The sequence below is a fragment of the Myotis daubentonii genome, chromosome 16 (genome assembly GCF_963259705.1).
Source record: "Myotis daubentonii chromosome 16, mMyoDau2.1, whole genome shotgun sequence".
Classification (NCBI taxonomy): domain Eukaryota; kingdom Metazoa; phylum Chordata; class Mammalia; order Chiroptera; family Vespertilionidae; genus Myotis; species Myotis daubentonii.
In genome coordinates, this window is record NC_081855.1 from 44,308,736 (window position 1) to 44,333,165 (window position 24,430).

Below are 24,430 nucleotides of genomic sequence, written 5' to 3' on the forward strand. Positions count from 1 at the left end.
CGGAGATGTGCCATTGAAAGGCGCCTTTTTCTCATTGGGCTGCCAGAGGAGTATCTGTTTCTAATTGGTTCATCCAGGAGGAGTGCCCCCTTTTCATTGGTTGGTTGGGGAGTGGGTGGGGCCTATTTTAATGACTCCACCCACAGGAACGCCAGTTTCAAGGAAGGTTGTCCAATCAAAGGGGAGCCTTTTAAAAATTCCTCCACCAGAGTGGCACCTTTTTCTAAATAACAAAACCGTTCTATGTTTTAATAAACTTTCTGAGGCCCTAAGCCCGAGGATAAGAGCACTTCATTACGTTTGTTTGGCACTTTATAGATTCCAGATTACTTTTACATCTATCAACTCATGTAATCCACACAATTCCGAGAGGTGGGCATCACTGTGTCCTTTGCATTTTACAGACTGAGACTAGGAGACAGTAACCTGCTTGCAGTTACTAAGGTGGATAACGAAGACTGTTTACTTTGGCTCAGCATGAGTTTAGCTAGGGCTTCATTCCACCTTTACTACCATTGTGTGGGATCCATAAAGCCAGGCACTTTCCACTCATTCTCTCTTTTAACCTCCCTGCAACTCCAGAAACTAAATATCATTTGCTCTCATTTTACTGGTGAGGGAACTGACGCTCCAAGTAGTTAAATCCTTTGCGAAAACAGTGCTTGCAAGCGACCGTTTACCAAATGCGTACTTAATGCCGCACGGTGCTGCGTTACTTCGGGCGTTATTCTCTCATTAACTGCTCCCTACAATGACATGGTTCTGCCTGGTATTACTATCCCTGGTTAGTGATGAGAAAAACCGGTTCAGAGAAGGCTTGCCCAAGACCACACAGCCAGCAGGTAGGTTGTGGCAGGATTCACACTGCTAGCCAAAAAGCAGATCTGGCCCTAACTGGTTTGGCTCAGTGGATGTAGCGTTGGCCTGCGGACTGAAGGGTCACAGGTTCGATTTCCGTCGAGGGCATGTACCTTGGTTGCGGGCACATCCCCAGTGGGAGGTGTGCAGGAGGCAGCTGATTGATGTTTCTCTCTCATCGATGTTTCTAACTCTCTATCCCTCTCCCTTCCTCTCTGTAAAAAATCAGTAAAATATATTTTTAAAAATGCAGACTCCTGGGCCTCACCTCAGAACTACTGAATCATAATACAAGCCCAGAAATATGCATGACAACCAGCTTCCCAGGTGACACTGATGTATAATAAAGTTTGAAAGGCAGAGTTCTGCAGTATTAAAAAAAAAAAAAAAAAAAAAAAAAAAAGCAGATCTGGAACTCAAATTCTTCTGACCCCTGCCAAGGCTCCTTCCTTCACTCTCCAGGTCCTTGCTCCCGTAGCTACGCCGGCCCGGAGAAGACCCTTTCACCGCGCCCTCCCCAGAGCGATCTGGCTCAACTCGAGGCGGCGGGGGAGAGAATGGGTTCGCGGGGCCAGAGAATGGGTTCGCGGGGCGCCAGCGGGCACCGGGCGAGGCCGTACAGCCTGCGGAGGAAACTTCAGAACCGCCGCGTTCCAGCAGCGGAGTGGGGTGGGTGTGGCCGGAGTGCCAGGCTCCCGCCCCTCCTCCCTCCCTCCCTTCCTCCCTTGCCTTTTAGGTCTCGGGGCCCGCAACCCACTGAGCAGACACCGCCGGAGCTGGACTACCTCCGGCTCCGGGCGAAGCGTCCCCGAGGAGCGGCCCAGCGCGCGGAGCCGGGGCGCTGACCAGCCCCGGGCACCTTCCCCCTCGGTGCGGGGCGGCGCACACCCGCAGCAGCCGAAGAGCCCCCAGCCCTGCTGACGGCCGGCGGGCTCACGGCGCCCCGCAGCCCCGCATTCCTCCCGCGCTCCGCGGCGGGGGCGGCGGCGAGATGGCTGCGCGGGTGGGCCTCCTGCTGTGCGCCCTGCCCTGGCTGCTGTGGGGCCGCCTGGACGCCCGGCTCCCGGAGCGCGCAGGCCGGGAGCTGCGCCGGGAGGCAGAGGTAAGGGGTGTGTGCGGGGCCGAGTGGGTCCGCGTGCGGGAGAGCCGCCGGAACTCCGCATTCAGGCCACCCAGCTGTCCCCTCTGCGCTGACAATCTGCTTTATCCCCTCCCTGTCCTCCGCACCCGTCACCCTTGCACACAAAGAACCTTGGGGCAGCATTCTCCCCGGTTGGGGCTGGGACCACAAAGGCACGCGGATCTGCACGGATGTTCCCGGACGGGGAAGGAGGGAGAGACCAGATGGGACAGACAGGCCAGGGCTCAGAGAGAGGCAGCCCCCGCCTCTCACCACCGAAGCCAGGGAGACATGGCAGTTCATTCATCCGATGCCCCAAGCGTCAAACACTGTGGAGGCCCCAGAGTGGTGCGGTGGAGAGGATTCCGCTCACTGGGCTGGGACACCAGTGACAGAACTGGCTTTCCTGGGCGCGTGCTGCCGCCAAGCAGCTTGTAAACTGGGTGCGAGTATTAGACTACTATCGAGAGTTGCTCTGAGGAGCTGTAAGCAGGGCTACTGGACTGAACTTAAGAAGAGGGGGCAGGAAGGTGGCGATGAACCTTAAACATTTCCATTTTCAGTTTCCTCCTTTGGACTCAGCTGCTTGCTGTAGGTTGCATAAGCGAAAACTTTTTGTGAGGTGAGAGTGGGGGTGGACTTGGGACATCTATTTTCTAGATTAAGGTGATTGTAGTAATACACCAGTGTCTTTTCTTTCTTTCCCAAAGAAGCACTTCTATGTTTGTTTGTTTTTTCAAAGGGAAAGGGGAGGCAGAGAGAGAGAGAGAAACATCGATGTGAAAGAGACACACATCTATTGGTTGCCTCCTGCACGTACCCTAACCGAGACCAGGGGTGGAACCTGCAACCCAGGTATGTGCCCTGGACTGGAATCGAACCTGAGACCCTTCAGTCCGTGGGCCAGCGCTCTAACCACTGAGAAACCCCACCAAGACTCTATCTGTGTTCTTAGCTCTTCACAAAAATATGTCTGGGGTCTCCACTATTTTAAGGCAAAGAGATGCAATTAACTTCTAAGACTTGCTCACCTAAGAGCATCATTCCTGCTCTAAAACTGCCACTTTAGAGCTTCTCAGTATCCTCACCCCCTTTCCTGGAAGAGGCAGGCTGAATCTGGGAAACTGGAGGAGGGCCCACAGCCAGCTTCTATCGCTGCTCGGGAATATCAGGGAATGACCCTGCTTCGAAAAGAAGGTCCTTTCTCAAACTCCCTTCCCCTGCCCCCTTCCAAGCACTGGTCTCTTGTTCTGTGCTCTCTGCTTATGGACATTTAAGAATCATTTTGTTCTCTGAATTTAGACTCTTACAACATCAAGTGCAAAGTCCTTGTGGCCCCAGGAGAAAGCTTCTGTCTACCAAGCCAAGTCCTGTTAAGAGTCCCACCCCAACTCCCCCCACGTCCAGGTCCCAGGCAATCCTTGGCAGGAGAATAGAGACAATAGCTCGGCCGCTCATGCCTGTGGTGGCCTCAGATGGAGGGAATTTCATCTTGGGGTGTGCTTGGGGAATGTAATATCTAACAGATTGAGTCTCTTTCAGTCTATTTAACACAATTGGGGTAAAGGGGATTTTTAACTCTGAAAATAAGAAATATTTTAAAAGCATAAAAACTCTGGAAATGTGTAATGGGTGCATAGTGTCTTCATATGCCTATGCATGTATATATGTATGTGCATATATGTAAATTGGGATGTGTATGTGTGTGTGTGTCAGTATGTCTATATGTGTTTCTGTGTATGGTCAATTGCATGGTCTTTGGTGTCAGACAGACCTGAGTGCAAACCATAGGTTTAACCTCTATGAACCTCAGTTTTCTTCTCTGTGCAATGGGGTTAATAATGCCTATTTCACAAGATTATTGTGTGGTTTTATTGAGATCCCTAGTTCCTAGAAAGTAGTTTATAAAAGGAAGTTGCTCTCAATGTTGTTGTTGTTGTTAGTATCTTTATCATTATTTTAGAGAACAGAGCTTCAAATTAAAGCCCTGGCTTGGTGATTAGCTCTCCTAAAACAATGACAAATATATAAGGAAACTATTTTCAGCATTGGACAACAGACAGCACAGAGCTGTAATTCTCAGATGGTGTTGCTTTTACTATGACTACATGACACATTACCCCAAAACTTAGTAAAGTAAAACAATCATTTATTATGTCCGTTGATACCATGGTTCAGAGTTTCACACAGAGCACATCAGGGCAGCTTGTCTCTGCTGTACAGCATCTGGAGGTGGAATCGTCTGAAGGCTGTTTACTCACCTACCTGGTAGTTGATGCTGGCCTCAGTTCTTCCCATTCGGGCCTATCCACGGTGTCTCTCCATGCAGGCTAGGTTGGGCTTCCTCAAAACATGGTGGCTGGGTCTCCAAAATAAGTGTTCTGAGAAGTAGAAAGGGAGAGAGAGAGAGAGAGAGAGAGAGAGAGAGAGAGAGAGAGAGAGAAGCAAAAGAAGCTGTGCCCTCCTTATGACCTAGACTGGGAAGTTAGGTATCATCACATCTGCTGGGTCAGTCACAAACCCCAGGTCAAGGGGAGAGAACATGGTCCCCACAATCGGTGGGAGGAGTGCTGAAGTCACATTCTAAGAAGAGCATGGAAATGGGAAATGTCATGGTCACTTAGGGAAACACAACCATTGCAGAAGGGAACGCACAAAGTAAGCCCCGTGATCACTCCCGCTCTCTGCTCAAGTACAATTCCCTGACCGCAGTGCAGGCAGCTAGACCCCAGTAGAGCATAGCCGTCCTACTGAGCTCATGGACAGAGGTCAGATTTCAGAACACAGACGGAAAGACTGTGTGATCTTAACACATTGCGGACGGGTCATGTTTTACAAAGTATCATACTTTAAAAAGATATTAGCTTGTAAGAACATGTAATAAATAACTTCAAAATGCAATGGGTATTTAATTTTAAAGCGTGCCTTTAACAGTTATGTAAAACGTTTTTTGTACTCGTTCAATAGACACTTATCTGGCCACTGGGCAAAGCTAGCAATAAAACTACTGGTCCGCCATGTGTTAAGTCATTTCCTTCACTTCTCCAGGCTGCAGTTTCCTCCACTGGAAAATAAGGGAGTGAATTTCATTTAAATGGCTTAAATGACTTTTATGATTCTCCCTAGTGCTAACATTCTTTGGCTTTGGTGTGTATATGTGCGTGTGTGTGCACGCATGCGTGTGCAAGGGTGTACATTTCATCTGCCTGTGTGTCCATGTCTGTGTTCCCATGTCTCTGTATGCATCCCTGTACCCTGTGTGCATGGCTGTATGTGTCTCCTGTGTGCACACAAAGTAATAAAATTGAGGGCTTTCTGGAATGGGCTTTGCCTGGGAGGAGACTCACTGCTTACAAAGCTGCATTATGAACAAGGTCACTGTCGCCCACTTAGCAGAACTCGGGCTGCTCAAACACTAGTGAGTAGGAAGGGCCTCCACTGCCCAGTTGCGAGGCTGAGGGTTAATGAATGACATCATCGTCCTGGCCCCACTCTCATTCTCAGCTGGGCCCTACTCGTTCTTGGGTGACACAGACCATCCCAAGGGATCTATCTACCATGTTTTGCTCAGACCTTCCTTGGAACCACAAGGCAAGTATGTGCAGGACCTGCCTTGCACTCGGTGGTCTACGCAGATCCGCACAGCCACCCCCGGGTGTACCGCTCTTCAGGAGCTGGCGAGTTTGTTCCTCCAGGGAAACATTGGAGCTTCTGTGAAGTATCCACCCCCAGATGCAGTGTCTGCTTCTCATACCCCAGAGCCATTTATTTGACTTTGTGTGAGTCAGAAACTCAGAAGCCCGGGTGTGGAAGCCTTTCCCAAGGGCTCAGCTCGGTGACTCATGGGGACAGGGTGAATAGAAGTGCAGGAGGCGCTCTGGAGGGTCCCAAAGGAGCAGGAGTTAGTGGGAAAGCAGTTGTCAAGCCCGCTTGAAAACCAAGAAATTTAGTAAAAACTGCATGGTGGCCCTAGCCGGTTTGGCTCAGTGGATAGAGCATTGACCTGCTGACCGAAGGGTCCCAGGTTCGATTCCAGTCAAGGGCACATACCTCAGTTGCAGGCTCCTCCCCATCCCAGGCCCTGGTCAGGGCGCATGCATCCTGGATTCCGATGTTTGTCTCTGTGAAGGAACATGCTTCAGTCCTGTTCAGTACCTCTGGCTGGTCAGTGCCTGGTTTGGGGTGCGACGGAAGATGTGATCCCAGCCTCTATTGATAGCCAAGTCCACAGCCTGAGCAGCTTCTCCCCTCTGCTCTGCCGCTGGACCTGCTTGCAGAGGAGACAGAGGGAGCCAGTGAGAGAGAGCCCAGTTTTGCCTTTTTCTTCTTTGAGGGCTGTCTCCCCAGTGGGGACGGCAGCTTGGCTCTTGCTCCTTCACTTTTAAAGCCTCTGAGTCACATGTTAAAATGTGAAATAAAACATCCTGGGTAGGTGTCAGAGGGTTCAGACTCACACACTGGTTCTGTCCCTCACTAAGACCTTTTGCCAAGGTACTGCACTCCTCTGAGACTGACTTTCTTCATCTTCAAAATGGGAATAACATCCTTGGTCAGTGTGCTCAGTGGTTAGAGCATTGGCCTGTGCATCAAACGGTGCAGGTTTTGGCCCCGGTCAGGAGGTGTGTGGGAGGTGACCAATGGGTGTGTCTCTCCCACATTGATGTCTCCCTCTCTCTCTCTCTCACCCCCTTCCACCTCTCTTCCACTCTCTAAAAGCAATGGAAATTTAAAAAATCCTTGGGTGAGGATTAACTAAAATAAAATAAAATAAGAATAAGCCCGGCAGGTGTGGCTCAGCGGTGGAGCATTGACCCAGGAACCAGGAGATCATGGTTCGATTCCCAGTCAAGGCACATGCGTTGGTTGTGGGCTCGACCCCCAGAAGAGGGCTTGCAGGAGGCAGCTAATTGATGGTTCTCTCTCATCATTGATGTTTATCTCTCTCTCCCTCTCCCTTTTTCTCTGAAATCAATTAAATAAATAAGTATAAAATAAAATAGGAATAATAACCCTTGGCCTCTGTTCTTACAAGGTGATTGTGAAGCTCAAAGGTGTGATCCCCTTAAAAGCTCTGAAATAGTCAAGCACTCACGGTGCTCTTGATTACCAGAAAACAGTTTTATTTATAGGACGTGCAAGGCAGAACACCAACAATCATCCCTCGAATCTTGACTTGGCTAATCATGCAAAAGATGTATTAAATGATAAAACACAGTCACGTAGAGTCACTTTGAAAAGCCTAAAATCATAATGAAACATGAAATGAGCTGGAATAAATCAACATGGTAAAGCAACATGGTTTCTGTATGAACTTGCCATTTTGCAATTTTTAAATTTTTAAATGGTTTCATTTTTGCTGCTGCAATTCTTTGATATGGGGGGTGTCACAGCCACTATGTGGACTTGAGACTGGGAGCTGGCCCCTCCTAGACTTCCAGCAATAACACTCTGTGACTATAGAAGGAAAAATAATGTTTTGTTTTTAATATATATTTTTATTGATTTCAGAAAGGAAGGGAGAGGGAGAGAGAGAGAAACATCAATGATGAGAACCACTGATCGGCTGCCTCCTGCACGCCCCCTACTGGGGATCGAGCCCGCAACCCAGGCATGTGCCCTTGACCGGAATCAAACCCGGGACCCTTAAGTCCACAGGCTGATGGTCTATCCACTGAGCCAAACCGGCTAAGGCAGGGAAAATAATGTTTTTCATGGTTCAATTATCCCAAAGCATCTTCTTACTGGATTTTCATGATGCTCCTATGAGAAGCATAAGCGGTATTCTTACCCCCATTTTAGACTTTGGGGCACAGAGAGGTTAAGTAATCGTGTCATAGTTCACACAGAAGTAAAGCTACAATAATAGACAGACCTGGAGTATAGTTTAGCTCTAATCCACCTCTTTCATTTTACAGAAGAGGAAACTAAGGCCCAGAAAGGTGCAGGGCCCACCCACGGACACATAGCTAGCAGCAGCCCCAGGAATAAAACTCAAGACACTCAGCCCAACCAACGTGGCTCAGTGGTTGAGCCTCGACCTGTGAACCTGGAGGTCATGGTTCATTTCCCTGTCAGGCATGTGCCCGGGTTGTGGACTAGATCCCCAGAGTGGGGCGTGCAGGAGGCAGCTGATCAATGATTCTCTCTCATCATTGATGTTTCTCTCTCTCCCTCTTCCTCTCTTAAATCAATACAAATATATATATTTTTTAAATGAGACTCAGCCCAGGACTCTTGTCCTGCCAGGCCAGTGACTCAGAGCTCCTGACTCAGCCCTGGATTCATTTTGCTAAACCTTATTGCAAGTCTTGCCCTGGCCAGAATCGCCCCTTCCCTCGGGCATCAAATGGGCTGGGAGCCACACACCCTGTCATGACAAGTCAGGACGGATGCAGAACTAGAACCCCCAGAGCTCTGATTCCACTGAGCTCTCTGGGTTCCAAGGGGAACCATTTTTGTTTTACCCAAACATCCCAGCCACTCCCAGGGCTTTCCAGAGGTGACTCCCAGGAAACTGGCCCCAGCCACCACCAAGAGGGTGAGGCAGATTGGCACCAGCTTTTAAACCCAAGCAGGTGAATCACCCAGGGGCACAGCCCTATGGCTTTCTCTCCACTCAGCTCCAACCGTGGGCTCCTCGGACGGGATGGGTGGAGAACAGGGAAGAGAGAAAACCTGGTGTTTGAATTGCCAGGCAGAGAGGAGCGGGCCAGGTGCTACCTCCATGAAGAGGAGCAGGAGACCACGGGTGGAGCGCAGAGCGTCCCTGAGAGGACACAGGCCCCAAGAACACTGCAGCCTGGAAGGGAAATGACTTCTCCAAGGCGGTTAGTGTCGAGCCGAGATGAAAACGAGCGCTCCACCTCTCCGTCCTGCCCCCTTTCCCAGGGTCCCTGTGCCACAGTGTCCTCTGCCCCACACCCTGCTCAGATGCAGACAGGGACATGTCTCTCACCTTTGCAGGGGGAAACTGAGGCACAGCAGATGGGTTAGGGACAGCTCCAGGAGCAGAGGTGCCTCAACCCTGCCTCCTCACCAGGGACATAGGTCTGCCCTCCTCGATAGAACTACAGAGCACTCAGCTCTAACAGCATTCAGGAGACCCTTTCTTGTAATTAAAAACATTTTAATTAGAGGTATATTAAACATGAAGTAAGTATAAGAGAGTTCTTTGTTGTTGTTAATCTTCACTCAAGGATATTTTCCCATTGATTTTTTTTTTAAGAGAGAGTAGAAGGAAGCAGTAGAGACAGAGAAACATCGATGTGAGAGAGACACATCAATTGGTTGCCTCCTGCATGTGCCTCAACTGGGGCCAGGATTGAGGTCACATCAGAGGTACAGTACCCTTGACGGGAATCGAACCCGCAACCCTTCAGTCTGCAGGCCCATGCTCTATCCACTGAGCCAAACCATCTAGGGCTATAAGTCCTGATAATCTCCATAATAATATGGAAATATAAAATGTCAAATTCTTAAGATTTCTTTCTCATTCTTTTGGTGTCTTTCGGCTGGTGTGAACACAGGCTCACTGCTTCCCGGGAATTCAGCTATGCCTGGCAACCCACAGGGTCCCAGAGACAGTCAGGAGAAAGGACTTCTCAGGACTTCCCCTCCTGTGGAACCTTGGAAAATACCTCCACCCCCCTCCTGCCCTCCACCCCACCTTGCCTGCCAAAGTACCAGGCACAGGCCCAGCCAGGAAACAGGAGACGCCGCTAGTCAATTTCCCCTCCCTTCTCCCCCTCTGTCCAAGGTTTCATAGTTCCAGAGCTGGAGCCAACTCCCTGATAAGGGCTGGGTGGGTTTGGGGGAAGAGGCACAGGGTGTGCCAGCCTGTTGGCCTGTGACCCAGTCTCTCCCAAATCACTCACTCAGCAAAACTGCTTCTGTGGAGACATTCATTCCCTGGCTTCCCTTAGAAAGCTGCTCTCTCCATCCTCACCAGGGGAACGGGAAGAGGCGAGGAAGAGAGCCAGGCACCTGGCTGGGTGAGGTGATTCTGGGATGGAGCACCTGAACTGAGAGCGGAGGTGTAACTGCCTTCTTCAGGGCAGTTCCCATCTCACAGATGGGTCGCGTTCTACTAGTAAAAGTCTGTTGTTAATTTTCCCTGTAAGTTAAATCAGCTAGATAAACTGTTTATTGAGCATGAACTATACTGGGCACGATGCTGGATGCCCACTGCTTTATGTAATCCTTCTCAGAATCCTGTGGGGGTTACTCTTGTTCTCACATTGTGGCTGAGGAAATGGAGGCCCAGAGAGGTGACGTAATTTGTCCCTGGCCATCCAGCAGGGTCAGGGTTGGGAATAGAGTCTGGATTCCAAGCCCAGGGGCTATCCCATGATGCCACACTATTTTGAGCAGTAAATAGTCTTCCAGATTAAGCCACAAGAACTCCTTCAATCCATTATGCATCCCAAAATAGTGTACGTGTGCAAAGGGAGAATAAAAAACAATAGGGCTGAAATCCTAATAAATTAGTGCAGAACAATAAAACAGACTTGGGTAGTGTTCAGTTGTCTAGAATAAGGGTTCCTTGTGGAAAGTGGCTTTAATGAGAAGAGGACATGGAGGTTGCTAACGATGGGTGTAATGAAATCCACAAAGAGGAGGCTGGATATTTGCAAAGGCTTAGGGGCTTTGGGCCCTGGCTCAGTGTCTAGTTTCATTCCTATTATGTGCCTTTTTCTTGAGGCAGCTATGATTGGAGTTGATCTGCGTTAAGAAATGCAGCAAAGGCTCTGGCCGTCATCCCATACACCAAGAGGTTGAGGGTTTGATTCCGGGTCAGGGCACATTACTGGGGTGCAGGTGTGTTTTTAAAAATATATTTTATTGATCTTTTACAGAGAGGAAAGGAGAGGGATAGACAGTCAGAAACATCGATGAGAGAGAAACATCCATCAGCTGCCTCCTGCACACTCCCCACTGGGGATGTGCCCGCAACTAAGGTACATGCCCTTGACCGGAATCGAACCTGGGACCCTTGAGTCCGCAGGCTGACGCTCTATCCACTGAGCCAAACCGGTCAGGGCTGGGGTGCAGGTTTGATCCCTGTTAGGGCACATACGGAAGGCAACGATTGATGTTTCTCTCTCACATCTCCCTCTCTCTCTCCCTCTCTTTCTCAAAATCAATAAATAGCCCGGCTGGTGTGGCTCAGTGGTTGAGCAATGACCTACGAACAAGGGGGCCACGGTTCAATTCCCGGTCAGGGCACATGCCTGATTCCTGGGTCAGCTCTCAACTGCTGAGCCACACCAGCCAGGCATGTCTCGTTCTTTAGGACTCTCACATCCAATATCAGCTCTTCAGAGGGGGCTTCCCTCACCTCCTCATGTCAAGTTTCTGAGTTGTTCTCAATCACATCACCCGGTTTCTTTTCTTTATAGCATCAAACTTTCTCCTTTATTTGTTATCTGTGCTTTTTATTGTCTGTCTCCGTCCGCAGTGTACATATAGGTTCCTTCAAGAGTGTCTTGTTGACTATTGCACCTGGCAAAGTACCTAGTACATTGTATGAATAATCAAACAAATGAATGAAAGGAAGTTGCAGGTTTCGAATTCAAAAAGTGCTTCTCTAGAGAGTTACGGCTTCATATAAACCATAGGGTTGAAGGTAAGGGCCTTGTTCTTAAATATATCTGCGTTTGGGAGGAGGGTAATTGTTTAGGGAGTAGCCAGAATTAGGTGATTAATTCCCAACCCATGCTTGGCAGAGCCTGCAGGCGATCAGCTCAACTCCTGATCAATACGGAAATGTTCCTAAAGAGATGACGTGTCAGGAGAAGAGTTGAGGCATATAGATAACGTATATTTACATAAAATTCTAAGAGCTACTCTGCATGGAGCCCATGCTAGGTGATAGGTACTATGGTAAGTACTTTATATTTACTGTTGTGATTCATTCACACACACATGCACACAACCTGTAAAGTAGGTACTATTTGCAAATCCATGTTATAATTGAGAAACCAGTGATTTAGGAAAGTAGCTTGGTAACTGGGATTCGAACCCAGGCAGGCCTGACTCCAGAGCCCATAACCCTACTGTCCTCTGACAATGCCATGAGATACTCAGGGCAGGGACTGCATGGCCAGTGTTAGAAATAAAGAAGCTAAGGTTCAAAAATAATGAGTGACTTGCTCAAGACCATCCGCTAGTCCTTGGTGGCCTGGGACGAAGTCCAGGTCCTGACTTTGATGCCAGGGCTCTTTCTGCTGTAGTTCATAGACCCTGTTGGGACGAGGGGTGAGACCAGGCACGATGTATGTGCCATGGACACTTGGAGATCAAGGGAGGGGAAAGGATGCCACGCCGTGGGAAAAGCTGATGCTCCTCTCTCCCCCAGGCATTCCTGGAGAGGTATGGATACCTCAGTGAACAGGCCCCCGAAGCTCCCTCCTCCACGCGATTCAGCAATGCCATCAGGTAGGATGGAAGGCTATGAGGGTTTGGGAGTGCTGGGTATAAGCTTAGGGCATCTCCTGCCTCCTGGGGGAAGGCTGCCCCCATGTGTGTCGAGGGGGCCATGCTCCATTGTTCCTCCCTCCCAACCCCCAACTCTCACCTGCCCCAGCCTCCTGCTGTATCCAGGGAAGCTCCCCGCTCTCACCACCCACCCTTCCTTTGTGGTCCTTTATCTCACTTCCTCCTGACAGGGAGTTCCAGTGGGTGTCCCAGCTGCCCATCAGTGGCGTGCTGGACCCTGCCACCCTCCACCAGATGACACTGCCCCGCTGTGGGGTTGCAGATACTGACAGCAGGGCAGCCCGGACTGAGAAGGTCAGTGCTCTGTTCACTGGACGCCGGGCCAAAATGAGGCGTAAGAAACGCTTTGCAAAGCAAGGTGAGCACTGTGGCAATCTAGTGAGGATGGGATTCCCCACCATCCTGAAGCCCCATGGCCAGAAAAAGGGCTCCACCTCGGCCTGGGCTGTGTCATAACCTCTTCCCTAGGGTGGGGGCGGGGAGCACAGTGGACAAATAGGACCTCTGGTACTTGAGGACCATGTTTGTGAGCAAAGACATTTACATCAGAATGATACCTATGCTGATGAATTTTCATCCTGCAAGTACTGTCCAGAGCGAACCCCATCGAGCCCACTTAATTTCTTGGTCAATTTACTATGCAGGGCAGTTAAACTGTTGCCAACACTTTTCTTTCTATTTTACTGGAGTTATTTTCATCAGAATCGGTTCTTTTTCATAAGAATTATCCAACAAAGATGGGATTCATCGATCGGTTTGATTTTGTCCATACTACATTTTCAGTAGCTTGATTGAAATATAATTCACATGCCGTACAATTCACCCATTGAAAGCATACAATCCAGTGGCTTTTAGCATATTTGCAGAATTGTGCAACTATCATCACAATCTAATTGCAGAACATTTTCATCACCTCAAACAGAAACCCCATGCCCATGAGCAGGCACTCCCCACGCTCCCTCCCCCAGCTCCCCCTAGCAACCATGAATCTACTTTCTGTCTCTATGGAGTTGCCTATTCTGAACATTTCATCATAACACATTCGTCCTGTTTTGATTTAGTTGTAGGTTTTTTTTTCTTCCCTTCACTTCTTCCTCCTTCTTTGGCCAAATCCAGTCTTCCAGGGTCAAAGGTTACTGATCTAAGATTTATAAAGATTTTATTCTTCTGTCAATTCTTCATCAGTAACAAGTTTTGCCATGTGTGGTTTTAACATTGTGATTGTTTTTACTAAGTCTAATTTTCTCTGATCAACTTCTGCAATTTTCAAGATTCCTAACAAAGTGGGGTTGTTTAGTCAGCTTTTTACCTGTAATGAATTTTACTGTGAGCCCTTGGGGCTATGGTCTCTTTGAATTTGCATTAACTACCTTTACCGACAATATCCACTAGGAACTAGGACAGAAGGCACATAGTTTGTTTTTATTTCTTAGCTAATCCAAAAGGAAATTGAGGGCATTTCCCCTCAGCTGTTGGAGGATGGCCATTTCCAGGTATTTGCCAATCCAGTTCAGCTGTGTCTACACTCCCAGCTGCCCCAGGTCCCCAGTGCTGACACTGTGTCCTGGGCAGCAGAGGAGAAGGACCAGGCATGAGTACAGGAGGCCCTGGTAGAGCAGGAAGAGTCGGGCTCTGGGTTCAGCTGTGTGACCTGAGTCACCTTGCTGTTTCCTCATCTGAGTCACGGGCCCTTTTAGGTTACAAAGGAGAGATGAGCCCTGGCAACCAAGGAGAAGGGCTCGCCCTGGCCAGTGTGGCTCAGTTGGTTGGCGCGTCATCCCATATATTGAAAGGGGGCAGGTTGGATTCCCTGTCAGGGCACATGCCCGGGTTTCAGGCTGGATTCCCAGTAGGGGGTCTGCAGGAGGCAGCTGATCAAGGTTCCACTCTCACATTGATGTTTCTCTCTCTCCCATTCCCTTCTTCTCTCTTTAAAATCAGTTTTGGGGGGGGGGGGTGCGGAGGATTGTGAGAATACAGCGGAAAAGGGAGCAGCCCCAGACACAGACTCGGCAGCAGCACTTCTAGGCTAGATTCCATGAAGATTTGGGACGATGCCTCCTGGACGTTCAGGGCATGACCTGAGCACCCAGAATGCTTCCTTCCAGCAGCACCTCATCTTCTCGTACCCCAAGGGAGAATCTGATGGAGTGTCTGTCTGTCACTGTCCAGTGTGGAGCCTCCCTTTTAGACAGAGATTTGGGCGGAGGCAGCTCTCAGGCAGGTGGCTTCCCCCCGCCAGCCTAGCCCCGTTTCCTTGTCTGACCCCTGGTCCAGGCAGTGGCCGGGTTACACAGAGAATTTCCCTCTCGGTCACAACATGACTTCACTTCCCTTCCCTCCTGGGTGGGAAGATATTCCCTAGAAGGAAGTTGTAGGTTTGGCAGGCACTGAGCACTTCCTAAGCCTTAGGAAAGAAAATATAATAGTAACAGCTAACACCTATTGAGCACTGATGATGTGCCAAGCAGAGTTGTGAACAGATGAACTCGTTTTCTCCCGTAACAACCACATGAGATCGGTACCATTATTATCCTCACCTACAGGTGGGCAAGCTGATGGACAAAGAGCTTAGGCAACTTTCCCAGGGTCAAGTAGCCAGCGTGTAGCCAAGCCTTCTTGTCATTGGAGGATTAAGTGAGATTCCAGATGTGGAAAACCCCAGAATATGGGTAGGCGCTTTAAAAATGAGTGGAAAAACCCAGAATATGGGTAGGTGCTTTAAACATTTTATGGATTCCGAAGCCAGTGACTTTTCATTATGTGGGTGAACGCTGTGCCGATGGAGCTAGGCTCCAGGGTCGGATTGCCAGATAAAATGCAGGATTCCCAGTTGAATTTCCGTTTCAGGTCAACAGCAAATAATTGTTTTGTTTTTACATCCTTATACTAAAACTAGGGGCCCGGTGCACGAAATTCGTGCACTGGGTGTGTGGGGGGTGTGTCCCTCAGCCCAGCCTGCCCCCTCTCACATACTGGGAGCCCTCAGGCGTTGACCCCCATCACCCTCCAATCGCAGGATCGGCCCCTTGCCCAGCCTGACGCCTGGGCCAGAGGCATCAGGCCTGGGCAGGGGACCCTCATTTCCCCCCATCACTGGTTCTGCCCCCAGCCCAGGCCTGATGCCTCTGGCCCAGGCGTCAGGCCTGGGCAGGGGACCCCCAGACCCCTCCGATTGCTGGCTCTGCCCCTTGCCCAGGCCTGACGCCTCCGCCAGAGGTGTCAGGCTTGGACAGGGGACCCCCATCTCCCACCGATCACTGGCTCTGGCCCCCGCCCAGGCCTGATGCCTCGACCAGAGGAGTTGACCCTAATCACCCTCCGATCACCAATCACCGGATCGGCCCCTTGACCAGGCCTGAGGCCGGCAGAGGTGTCAGGCCTGGGCAGGGGACCCCCAGCTCCCCGCGGTTGCAGTCTCCACCCCTGCCCAGGCCTAACGCCTCTGGCCTAGGCGTCCGGCTCGAGCAGCGGGGACCCGCAGCTGCAGGGGCCCCGCGATCGTGGGCTTCGCTTTAGGCCCAGGCAAGGGACCCCTAGCTCCCGGGACTGCCAGCTTCGACCGTGCCCAGCTCCCATCGCTGGCTCCACCCCTACTTCTTGCTATCACTGGCCAGGGCGGCAAAGGCACTTGATTCTCTGATCATGGCTGGGGGGCAGGGCAAAGGCGGCCCCAGGGCCACCTTTGCCCTGCCCCCCAGCTCTTAGCTTCCCCCTGGGTTTCCGATCACTGTCAGTGGCAGAGGGCTTCTTCCTGCTTTCCCTTTCGCCTCCCTGCATTGTGCCTACATATGCAAATTAACCGCCATCTTGTTGGCAGTTAACTGCCAATCTTAGTTGGCAGTTAATTTGCATATAGCCCTGATTAGCCAATGAAAAGGGTATCGTCGTATGCCAATTACCATTTTTCTCTTTTATTAGTGTAGATAGTTACCTGTTGACCTGAAGTTCAGGTTTAACCGGGCATTCCGTATTCTCATTTGCTAAATCTGGCAACCTTATTCCAAGCGCCTGCTCCCCGCAGCCCCTGCAGGGCTGATTTTCAGTGCCCTGCCCCCTCACAGAGCTGGTGGGGTGGGGAGCACAGGGGTGGGAATGGGGTGGAAAAGGATGGAGGGAATGGGTAACTACTGAGCACCCAGCACGTGCCAGGCAGCTTCGGGCTGCTATTTCATTTCTACTTTGCAAATAAGGAAACTGAGGCTTGGAGGGATTCTATCATTTGTTGTGTAAGGTTGTAAGCAAAGGCACTGAGATTTCAACCCTGTTCTCTCCACAGTAGCAGTTTGCTGTTGGGAGTCAGGACTCTAGCTCGGGTCCTGCCCAAGCAAGGAATCTAGCCCTCCTCCCTCCCCAGCTCTTTTTCCTTTTCTCTTCCCTTCTGGTATTTTTTTTTAATCTATTTTTTTAAATCCTCACCGAGGATATGTTTTTATTGACTTTAGAGAGAGAGGAAGGGAGGGGGGGAGAGGGAGAGAGAGAGAGAGAGAGAGAGACAGAGAGAAACTTCAATGTGAGAGAGAAACATCGATCAATTGCCTCCCGTACCCACCCCAACCAGGGATCAAACCCAAAACCTGGGTATGTGCCCTTATCAGGAATCCAACCAAAGACCTTTTGTTGTACGGGATGATGCTCCAACTGACAGATCCACACCAGTCAGGGCCCCTTTTAGATTTTAGATCAAGGGTGTGGGGTGCCATGCCAGGTGCTACGGTGGCCTGGGGGTTGCCATGGAAACAAGCCAGGCATTTGGGATGGGCCTGCCTGCTCCAAAGACACAAATCTGGAAGAAGACAGGGGACAGGACTCAGGCTGCTGGCCCCGCAGTTCCTTCCTTCCTGGCAGGCACACCAACAGCCTACCACCCTGCTCGCCCGCAAGGAAAATTGGTCATTTTCTCCCAATTCCTGTTCCTAGTTGTCTCCCTATTCCCTGCCCACCCCTCAGCTGCACAGAGGACTTTTATCCTTTTATCGTTCGCGCTGTCGCCTTCACTGACCACGTAGTGAGAGAGAATTGCCCCCTCCCTGTTCCCTGTCTTTGGGGTGAGGGGCACCCTAGCTACAAAGGCTGAAGCAGCTGCTTCACAGTTTTCTAGGAGCCTGAAGGTTGGGGGTGGGGAGAGGGAGTCTGGGGTTGGTTACCCATCGCAGGGTGTGAAAGAGGCCAACGCCAGCTCCCCACCCCCACCCACCCAGTGCCCAGTGCCCGCTTACAATGCACTTTCTTCCCTCCCCGAGGGCTGGTCACTGCCTGGGAGGGGTTGGGTGGCTGCCAGGCCAAACAGGCCCAGGAGGCAGCATTGCCTTGAATGGAGCTTGGCTCAGGGATGGGAGAAGGGACATTGCCCTCCCCCACTTCCACGGGGGATGGGGAGAGGGAAAGGGTGCTCAACTCCTCTGCCCTCTGTGACCCTCCTTCCATCCAGAGAACACAAGCTCTCGCAGAGCCCCTGCTCTGACCCAGAGGAGTGGCGTGCAGGCACATTTATAAGCCTCGAATGTGTCTGCCTATCCACGCAGGATGGAAAATGCACTGAATTAGGTGTCAGGGCCTGGGCTCCTACTCAGTGTGTGACCCTGGGGGCAGTTCCTCCCCTGGTCTCAGAGCCCCAAATAGAGGAGAGGTTGACTCAGGAGATGGCTGAACCCCCACGACTTCACTCCTCTTGCCAGGACCTCCCTGGGACAAAGGGGCAGGAGGCCTGGACCTTCAACCGCCCCACCCTCAAGGGGAGAGGAGGCTGTGCCCATTCACCTGGTGTCCCAGCATAGTCAAACCTGCCCTGCCCGCTGTCACCCAGGCCCCAGGGATTTGGTCCATTTGGGAAACTGAGGCCCAAAAGACATGACTCTGTGTGCTCCCGAGCCCAGAGTCCTGCCTCCAAGCAGTGAGTCTCCCGCCCAGGTCACAGTCCCTGAGCGTGCAGGGCTCAGAAACAGCTCAGGAAAACTCAGAGCTCGGGCCTTCGAAGCACCCTGGTCCTGGTCCTGGCCCTGGGCGTGTGGTGAGCTGGCGCTGGACCCAGACTAGCTGACCTGGGGCTCGGCCAGAGACCCGAGTCTCAACCCTCAGGGAGGAACTCTGCGGTTCTGGGCAGAGGAACAGAAACGCTTAACTGAGTGGAGATGGAGAAATTGCTCCCGGTCAGTGACAAAACACACCCTTTGTTCTTATTTGTTTTCACCTCAGAGCCCTCGGGAGTCCCTGAGGAAGTGAGCGGGAGGGCCAGGGATCAGGGAGGGACCTCAAATAAATGGGTCTTGTGATGGCTACTCAGGGCAGGCCCCAGGCACTAGGAAGGGAGGCAGCAGGAGCATGTGAGGGCTGGAGAGGGGGAGGGGGCAGGGAGGGGAGGGGGCAGGGAGGGCAGGGCGGGCTGTGACCCCGTGGCTCTACCTCTCCTCCACCCCGCACAGTTGTCAGGGGCCAGCAGGAGGCGCAGAGTGGATTTCCAGACTCGGCCCAGGCTGTGCAGAAGGAGACCCCAGACCAGAGGGTCCCCCGGGGTGGGGGTTTTCCTGGGCAGAGGCTGCATCTCCCCCATTCTATTTTGGAGGCTGACGCAGCTGGGCCAAGGTCCTAAGGGACCTCCTTAGGCCAACCCAGGAGACTGGGACTCTCCAGGACAGGGTAGGCCCATCTGTCTGAGAGGAGGGTCTCCCCAGCCAAATGAGGGCCTTCCCAAGGCAAGCGCTATGTCTTCCCCGCCAGATCATGGGCTCCTGGGGGAAGGCCTATCTCCCCATCATATGTGCTGCCCAGGGGACCAGCCCCAGGCTCTGATGTGGCCTCTCTGGGTGGCAGGCAACAAGTGGTACAAGCAACACCTCTCCTACCGCCTGGTGAACTGGCCCCAGCACCTGCCCGAGCCTGCAGTTCGGGGGGCCGTGCGTGCCGCCTTCCAGCTGTGGAGCAACGTCTCAGCGCTGGAGTTCTGGGAGGCCCCAGCCACAGGCCCTGCTGACATCCGCCTCACCTTCTTCCAAGGGGACCACAATGACGGGCTGAGCAACGCCTTCGACGGCCCAGGTGCTGACAGCCTCTCTTCCACATGGCAGGAGGGGGACCCCGCTAGGAGAGGCCGCCTGTGGAGGGCAATGGAGCATTCGCTCTCCCTGTGGCCTTGCCCAAGCTGCATCGCCCTCCAAAGAGCCCTCAGTCTCCTCATCTATCACATGGGAACAGGACCTGCCCGATTTTGTGCCATGTGGCTGTTGGGATGGTCAGATGAGGTTCTGCAGGGAAAGTGCCTTGCAAACTCTAAAGAGCATTATCCTTTCTGAAGTCCCGTCATCCATCCCCTGCCTCTAGACAAGCCCGTGCCTCGCCTGTCCTCCAGACCAGGGCCCTAAAAACATGCCGAGGCCACCACTGCCCTCCCCCTAGCCACTGTCACAGACCCTGCCTCAGAGCAAGAGGCATTCTACCTGCTACCTGCTACAGAAGCTCTTCATATGCCCACCGCCCAGACGGGCCTCCTGTTTGCCCCCAACCTGAAGGCTTCCAGCTGTGGTTTACACTGCTGTCCCCCCATTCTGCCCAACACTGGCCTGCAGAGCCTGCGTGCAGGCTATCTCTGCATCCTCCCAATCCCCCTGCGCTAAGGAGTCAGGAAACCTGATCAAACCGCTTCAGGTGGGGACTTAAGCCCTGTGTGGCCTCAGAACTTGGGCCCCTACTCCCTTGCATTCTCCTCCTTTCCAACAATCCCACTCAGAGCAAAGCCACTTCCAGGCCCCGCTGCCTGGACCAGGGTAGGCCTGGCAGAAATCTAGGCTTTTTGAGAATCCACCTGTAGGACACACACATGCTTGCATATAATTCATTTCATCCATGATATCCACATGAGATGTTTCTATCCGTCCCCAGGTGGAGTCTGGTAGCTAAGACAGCGCTAGACTGGAAGGCAGCTCTCTGATGTGGGACGGGTGCTTTATCTTGTTGAGTTTAGTCACAAACCTCCCCAGCAGTCTCCCAAGATCATTGCAAGAGTTGAATGGAAAGGCGAACATTGCTCAGAACCGTTCAGAGCACATTCAAAATAGGGAGGCATGTGTCCTTCCTACACGGACGGGGCCATCTCTCCATGCCCCACGAGGCTCTCCCTAACATTAGCTTCCCAACCTGTGTCCGTCCCAGTTGGGCCGGGCTCCAAGACGGCAGCACTGGCAGGACCCTGGACAGGCTTCTAGGCCAACATTATCACAGTGCGGTTTGCTGCCCCTGCCCCTGCCCCTGCCCCTGCAGAAAGTGACTTGTGAGGGTGGGGCCCTGGGAACCGCATGGCTGATAAGCTAAATCTGGGGCACCCTACGCTTGAGCATCACTGGTCCAGCCCAATTCCTTCTGCTCGCTCCTGTTCTAGCAGGGAGGTAGAGACCCACAGAGGGGCCCTGGCAGAGGGAAGGCGAGGACACAAGAATACACACACTTTTTTTTTTTTTTTTCAAAGAGAGGAAGGGAGAGGGAGACAGAGACAGAAGCATCAATGATAAGAGAGAATCACTGATTGGCTGCCTCCTGCACGCCCCCTACTGGGAACCAAGCCCACAACCCATGCTTATGCCCTGACTGGGAATCCAACCATCATCTCCTGGTTCATGGGTCGGTGCTCAACCACTGAGCCACACCAGCCGGGCAAGAATACATATACTTTTTATTAAAGAAACTATGCATACACATCAACACACTCAGTGCCCAGATCAAAAAAAACATTACCAATACCCCAGCCGGTCCCATCGTGCTCCATTCTGGGGTAACCACTGTACCTACTCCAAGACCTGTTAAAAAGGAATTCCCATATAGCATTTATCATATGCTAGGCACTGGGTGTATGGAACACAGACACACACACACACACACACACACACACACACACACCTCTTTTTAATCCTCAGAAAAACCCTGTGAGGAGGAACTTCATGGTCATCGCTCCTGTTTTCAGGTCGGGAAGATCAGGCACAGAGGGGTTGAGAGACCTGCCCAGGGTCACTCCGCTAGTAAATGGTAAAACCAGGGTTGGAACCCAGGCAGTTGGACCCCAAGCAGTATGTGCACCGCTCTGCCCCCTAGCGTCCATACGCCACAGCTGTCCTGTGGTCACCGCTCCACACTTGAGCTTCTGCGGACTGAATTGGGAGGGAAATTAAGCAGCAGAAAACAGCCGCACACTCCAATGGCACGGGCGGTGGGCGGCGGGAACGCGGGCGCGTCGCGGGCGGGGGCGCCCCCTGACCCTCCGCGCCGCCTGCAGGGGGCGCCCTGGCGCACGCCTTTCTGCCTCGCCGAGGCGAAGCGCACTTCGACCAGGACGAGCGCTGGTCCCTGAGCCGCCGCCGCGGGCGCAACCTGTTCGTGGTGCTGGCGCACGAGATCGGCCACACGCTCGGCCTGACCCACTCGCCCGCGCCGCGCGCGCTCATGGCGCCCTACTACAAGCGGCTGGGCCGCGACGCGCTGCTCAGCTGGGACGACGTGCTGGCCGTGCAGAGCCTGTATGGTGAGCCCCCGGCCCCCGGCCCCCGGTGCCGCCCTTGCCTGCAGCGCCTGGGCTCCTCAATGGGATCTCCCATCCTAAGCGCAGGCATCTGGCCTCCCCCATCACGGGCCCTTCCAAATCCTTAGGCTCCTGAGACCTGAAAAACCTCAAACTATTACCCCCTCTCCCCCGTGCTTGCCCTTGACCAACCCCAACGAACTCCTGGGCACAGTCCTGCCCCATCACCCAGACCCAGTCCTCAGACTCACCTCTCCCCCCACCCCATACCCCAGAGCCCTCATCCCGGCTCCCAGCTGCGATTTCCCTCTAGCCCAGTGGTTCCCAACCTTTTTTGGCCATGCCCCACTTAAGCATCTCTAAAACCCTGATGCCCACCCACCCCGTGACATATAATTCTTATTATTCAAAAAGTGAACTCCTATTCACGTGGAGGAAGCCTAAAAGGGCATTAACTTGGTCTAAACAAACTTCCAAAGAACATGGCATCCATGAAAGAGAAAAATAAAAGAATGAAAGGACAATTGATGTACTGAGGAAGAAATCACTAAGAAATTGGTTTTTTTGAAAAAAGAAGGGATATGAAAAAAAATAGCAATAAAGTTTCAAAACATATCATAGAGAACTGAAATGCATAAATATGTCACAATATGTATTAATATACTGTATATAAGGCCCCTAGAACCATAAAAAAATCATGGTTAATAACTCATTCTTGAATTGCCCCCCTAAAAAATCAAATCACCCCCCCAGGGGGCATGTGCCCCACGTTGGGAACCACTGCTCTATCCCCCCCAACCTTCCCCCTCCATGATGCTGATGCCCACTTCCCCCCAAGCTTGGACTCAGAAAGATCTCCCCCATAATGAACTCGCCGGCGCTGCTGCCCAGTGACCTGCCTGGACCTCAGGCCCTCGATGCCTGGGCTGCCTCCCTCAGAGTGCGTGGTGCGGTGGGCAGGGCCAGGAGCCCTGGGTTCAAGTCTCTGTTCCATTCCTGACTAGCAGTTGCTCTTGAGCAAAGCATTTCCCCCCTGAGAGCCTTCAGTTTTACCTTCTGAGAGAATGGATAATAATTGAGGTCCTGCTTACCTCACAAGGTTGCTGTACTAGTGGGTATGAGCATGGTTTGTACCCTAAGAAACCTACACAAATGTAATCATAACAGCTGCTATTTCATGAGGGTCTACCGTGGACCAGGCACTTAACACACAAAACACACATGAAGTAAGTATCTTTTTGTCCACAGAGGAGGAGAACCCGGTAAGAGAGGTTAGGTAACTTGCCCTAGGTCACACAGCTAGGGAGTTGCAGACCAGGGTTCAGGAGCTGGTGCCAAATTCTAAGCTGATTGGACTCTGCCTCCCTCTCGTAAGTGAAGTGTCCTGTTGTAATTATCTTCAGAGCCGTAATTAACACAGCTTGGGCCCCTGAACTCTGCCTGCATGCCATCTGCTTTGTCTCAGAGGAGAGTACACGCTGCACTCCTTAGTTCCAAACCCTTGTTTAGTCCCTGCTTCAATTGACTGTGTGATAGGAGCGAGGGCTTCTGAGTTCAGTGCTATGGTTAACACCCACAACCAAAGACAATTCTTTACCCTACCCCTGCTCTCCTTCCCGGCCCCTCACATCAGACAATGATGAAAGGAACCAAGGGGGAGGTCTTGGGCCCGCAACACCCTCCTAACCACTGTGTGCGCTTCCCCTCTTCCCTCCCCCATGCAGGGAAGCCCCAGGGCGGCTCTGTGACGACCCAGCTCCCAGGAAAGCTGTTCACTGACTTTGAGGCCTGGGACCCCCACAGATCCCAGGGAAGGCGCCCCGAAACCCAAGGTCCTAAATATTGCCACTCTTCCTTTGATGCCATCACTGTAGGTAAGATGGTTCCACCCATGCATTGCTTCCTCTTCCCTCCTCCCCACATTTCAGGGGTCTCCAGAGCTGGAGTTCAAGGGGGAGTATAAATGATAAAATCCAGAAATTCCAGCCACAGGGATTCTGCAAGGTAGCAAGCCCATGCCAAGCAAAACACTACTTTCTCCTTCCGCCCCAACTGTGCCCGCTGCATCCCCTCTGCTCAGCTTGGGAGGCTGGGTTCTAGGAATGCACCTTCCCTGGAAGGAAGGCAGGAGATGGGTGGTCACTGCTCAACTCTCTCTCGTCTCTCTGGGCAGACAGGCAGCAGCGACTGTACATTTTTCAAGGGAGCCACTTCTGGGAGGTGGGAGCTGATGGCAATGTCTCAGAGCCCCACCCGCTGCAGGAAAGGTGGGCCGGGCTGCCCCCCAACATTGAGGCTGCCGCAGTGTCACTGGAGAATGGAGACTTCTACTTCTTCAAAGGTACCAACCCTGGGGCAGATGAGAACATTGAGACCTACGGAGGAAAGATGTCCTGCGCAAGGTCAAAAGAGGGGAGGCACCTCCATTCCAGTCCCAGCCTGTGGCCTGGGAC

The 24,430-nt window shown here is 52.1% G+C and overlaps 1 protein-coding gene across 10 annotated transcripts in view; it reads left to right on the plus strand.

Moving 5' to 3' along the window:
• Window positions 1-1,581: 1,581 nt before the first annotated feature.
• The window catches only part of LOC132218787 (matrix metalloproteinase-28), a 38,204-nt gene continuing 15,355 nt past the window's right edge, over window positions 1,582-24,430 (plus strand). For 2 of the 10 annotated variants that reach the window (XM_059670498.1, XM_059670503.1), the window contains exons 1-7: window positions 1,583-1,960; window positions 12,336-12,415; window positions 12,646-12,833; window positions 19,286-19,510; window positions 21,735-21,980; window positions 23,702-23,851; window positions 24,155-24,318. In XM_059670498.1, the coding sequence (XP_059526481.1) occupies window positions 1,850-1,960; window positions 12,336-12,415; window positions 12,646-12,833; window positions 19,286-19,510; window positions 21,735-21,980; window positions 23,702-23,851; window positions 24,155-24,318 (1,164 nt within the window). In that variant the 5' untranslated portion in view covers window positions 1,583-1,849. Of the gene's footprint in view, window positions 1,961-11,703; window positions 11,861-12,335; window positions 12,416-12,645; window positions 12,834-13,908; window positions 13,969-19,285; window positions 19,511-21,734; window positions 21,981-23,701; window positions 23,852-24,150; window positions 24,319-24,430 lie in introns of those variants that run through there. The other 8 variants (XM_059670497.1, XM_059670501.1, XM_059670495.1 and 5 more) reach the window with 7 other exon arrangements.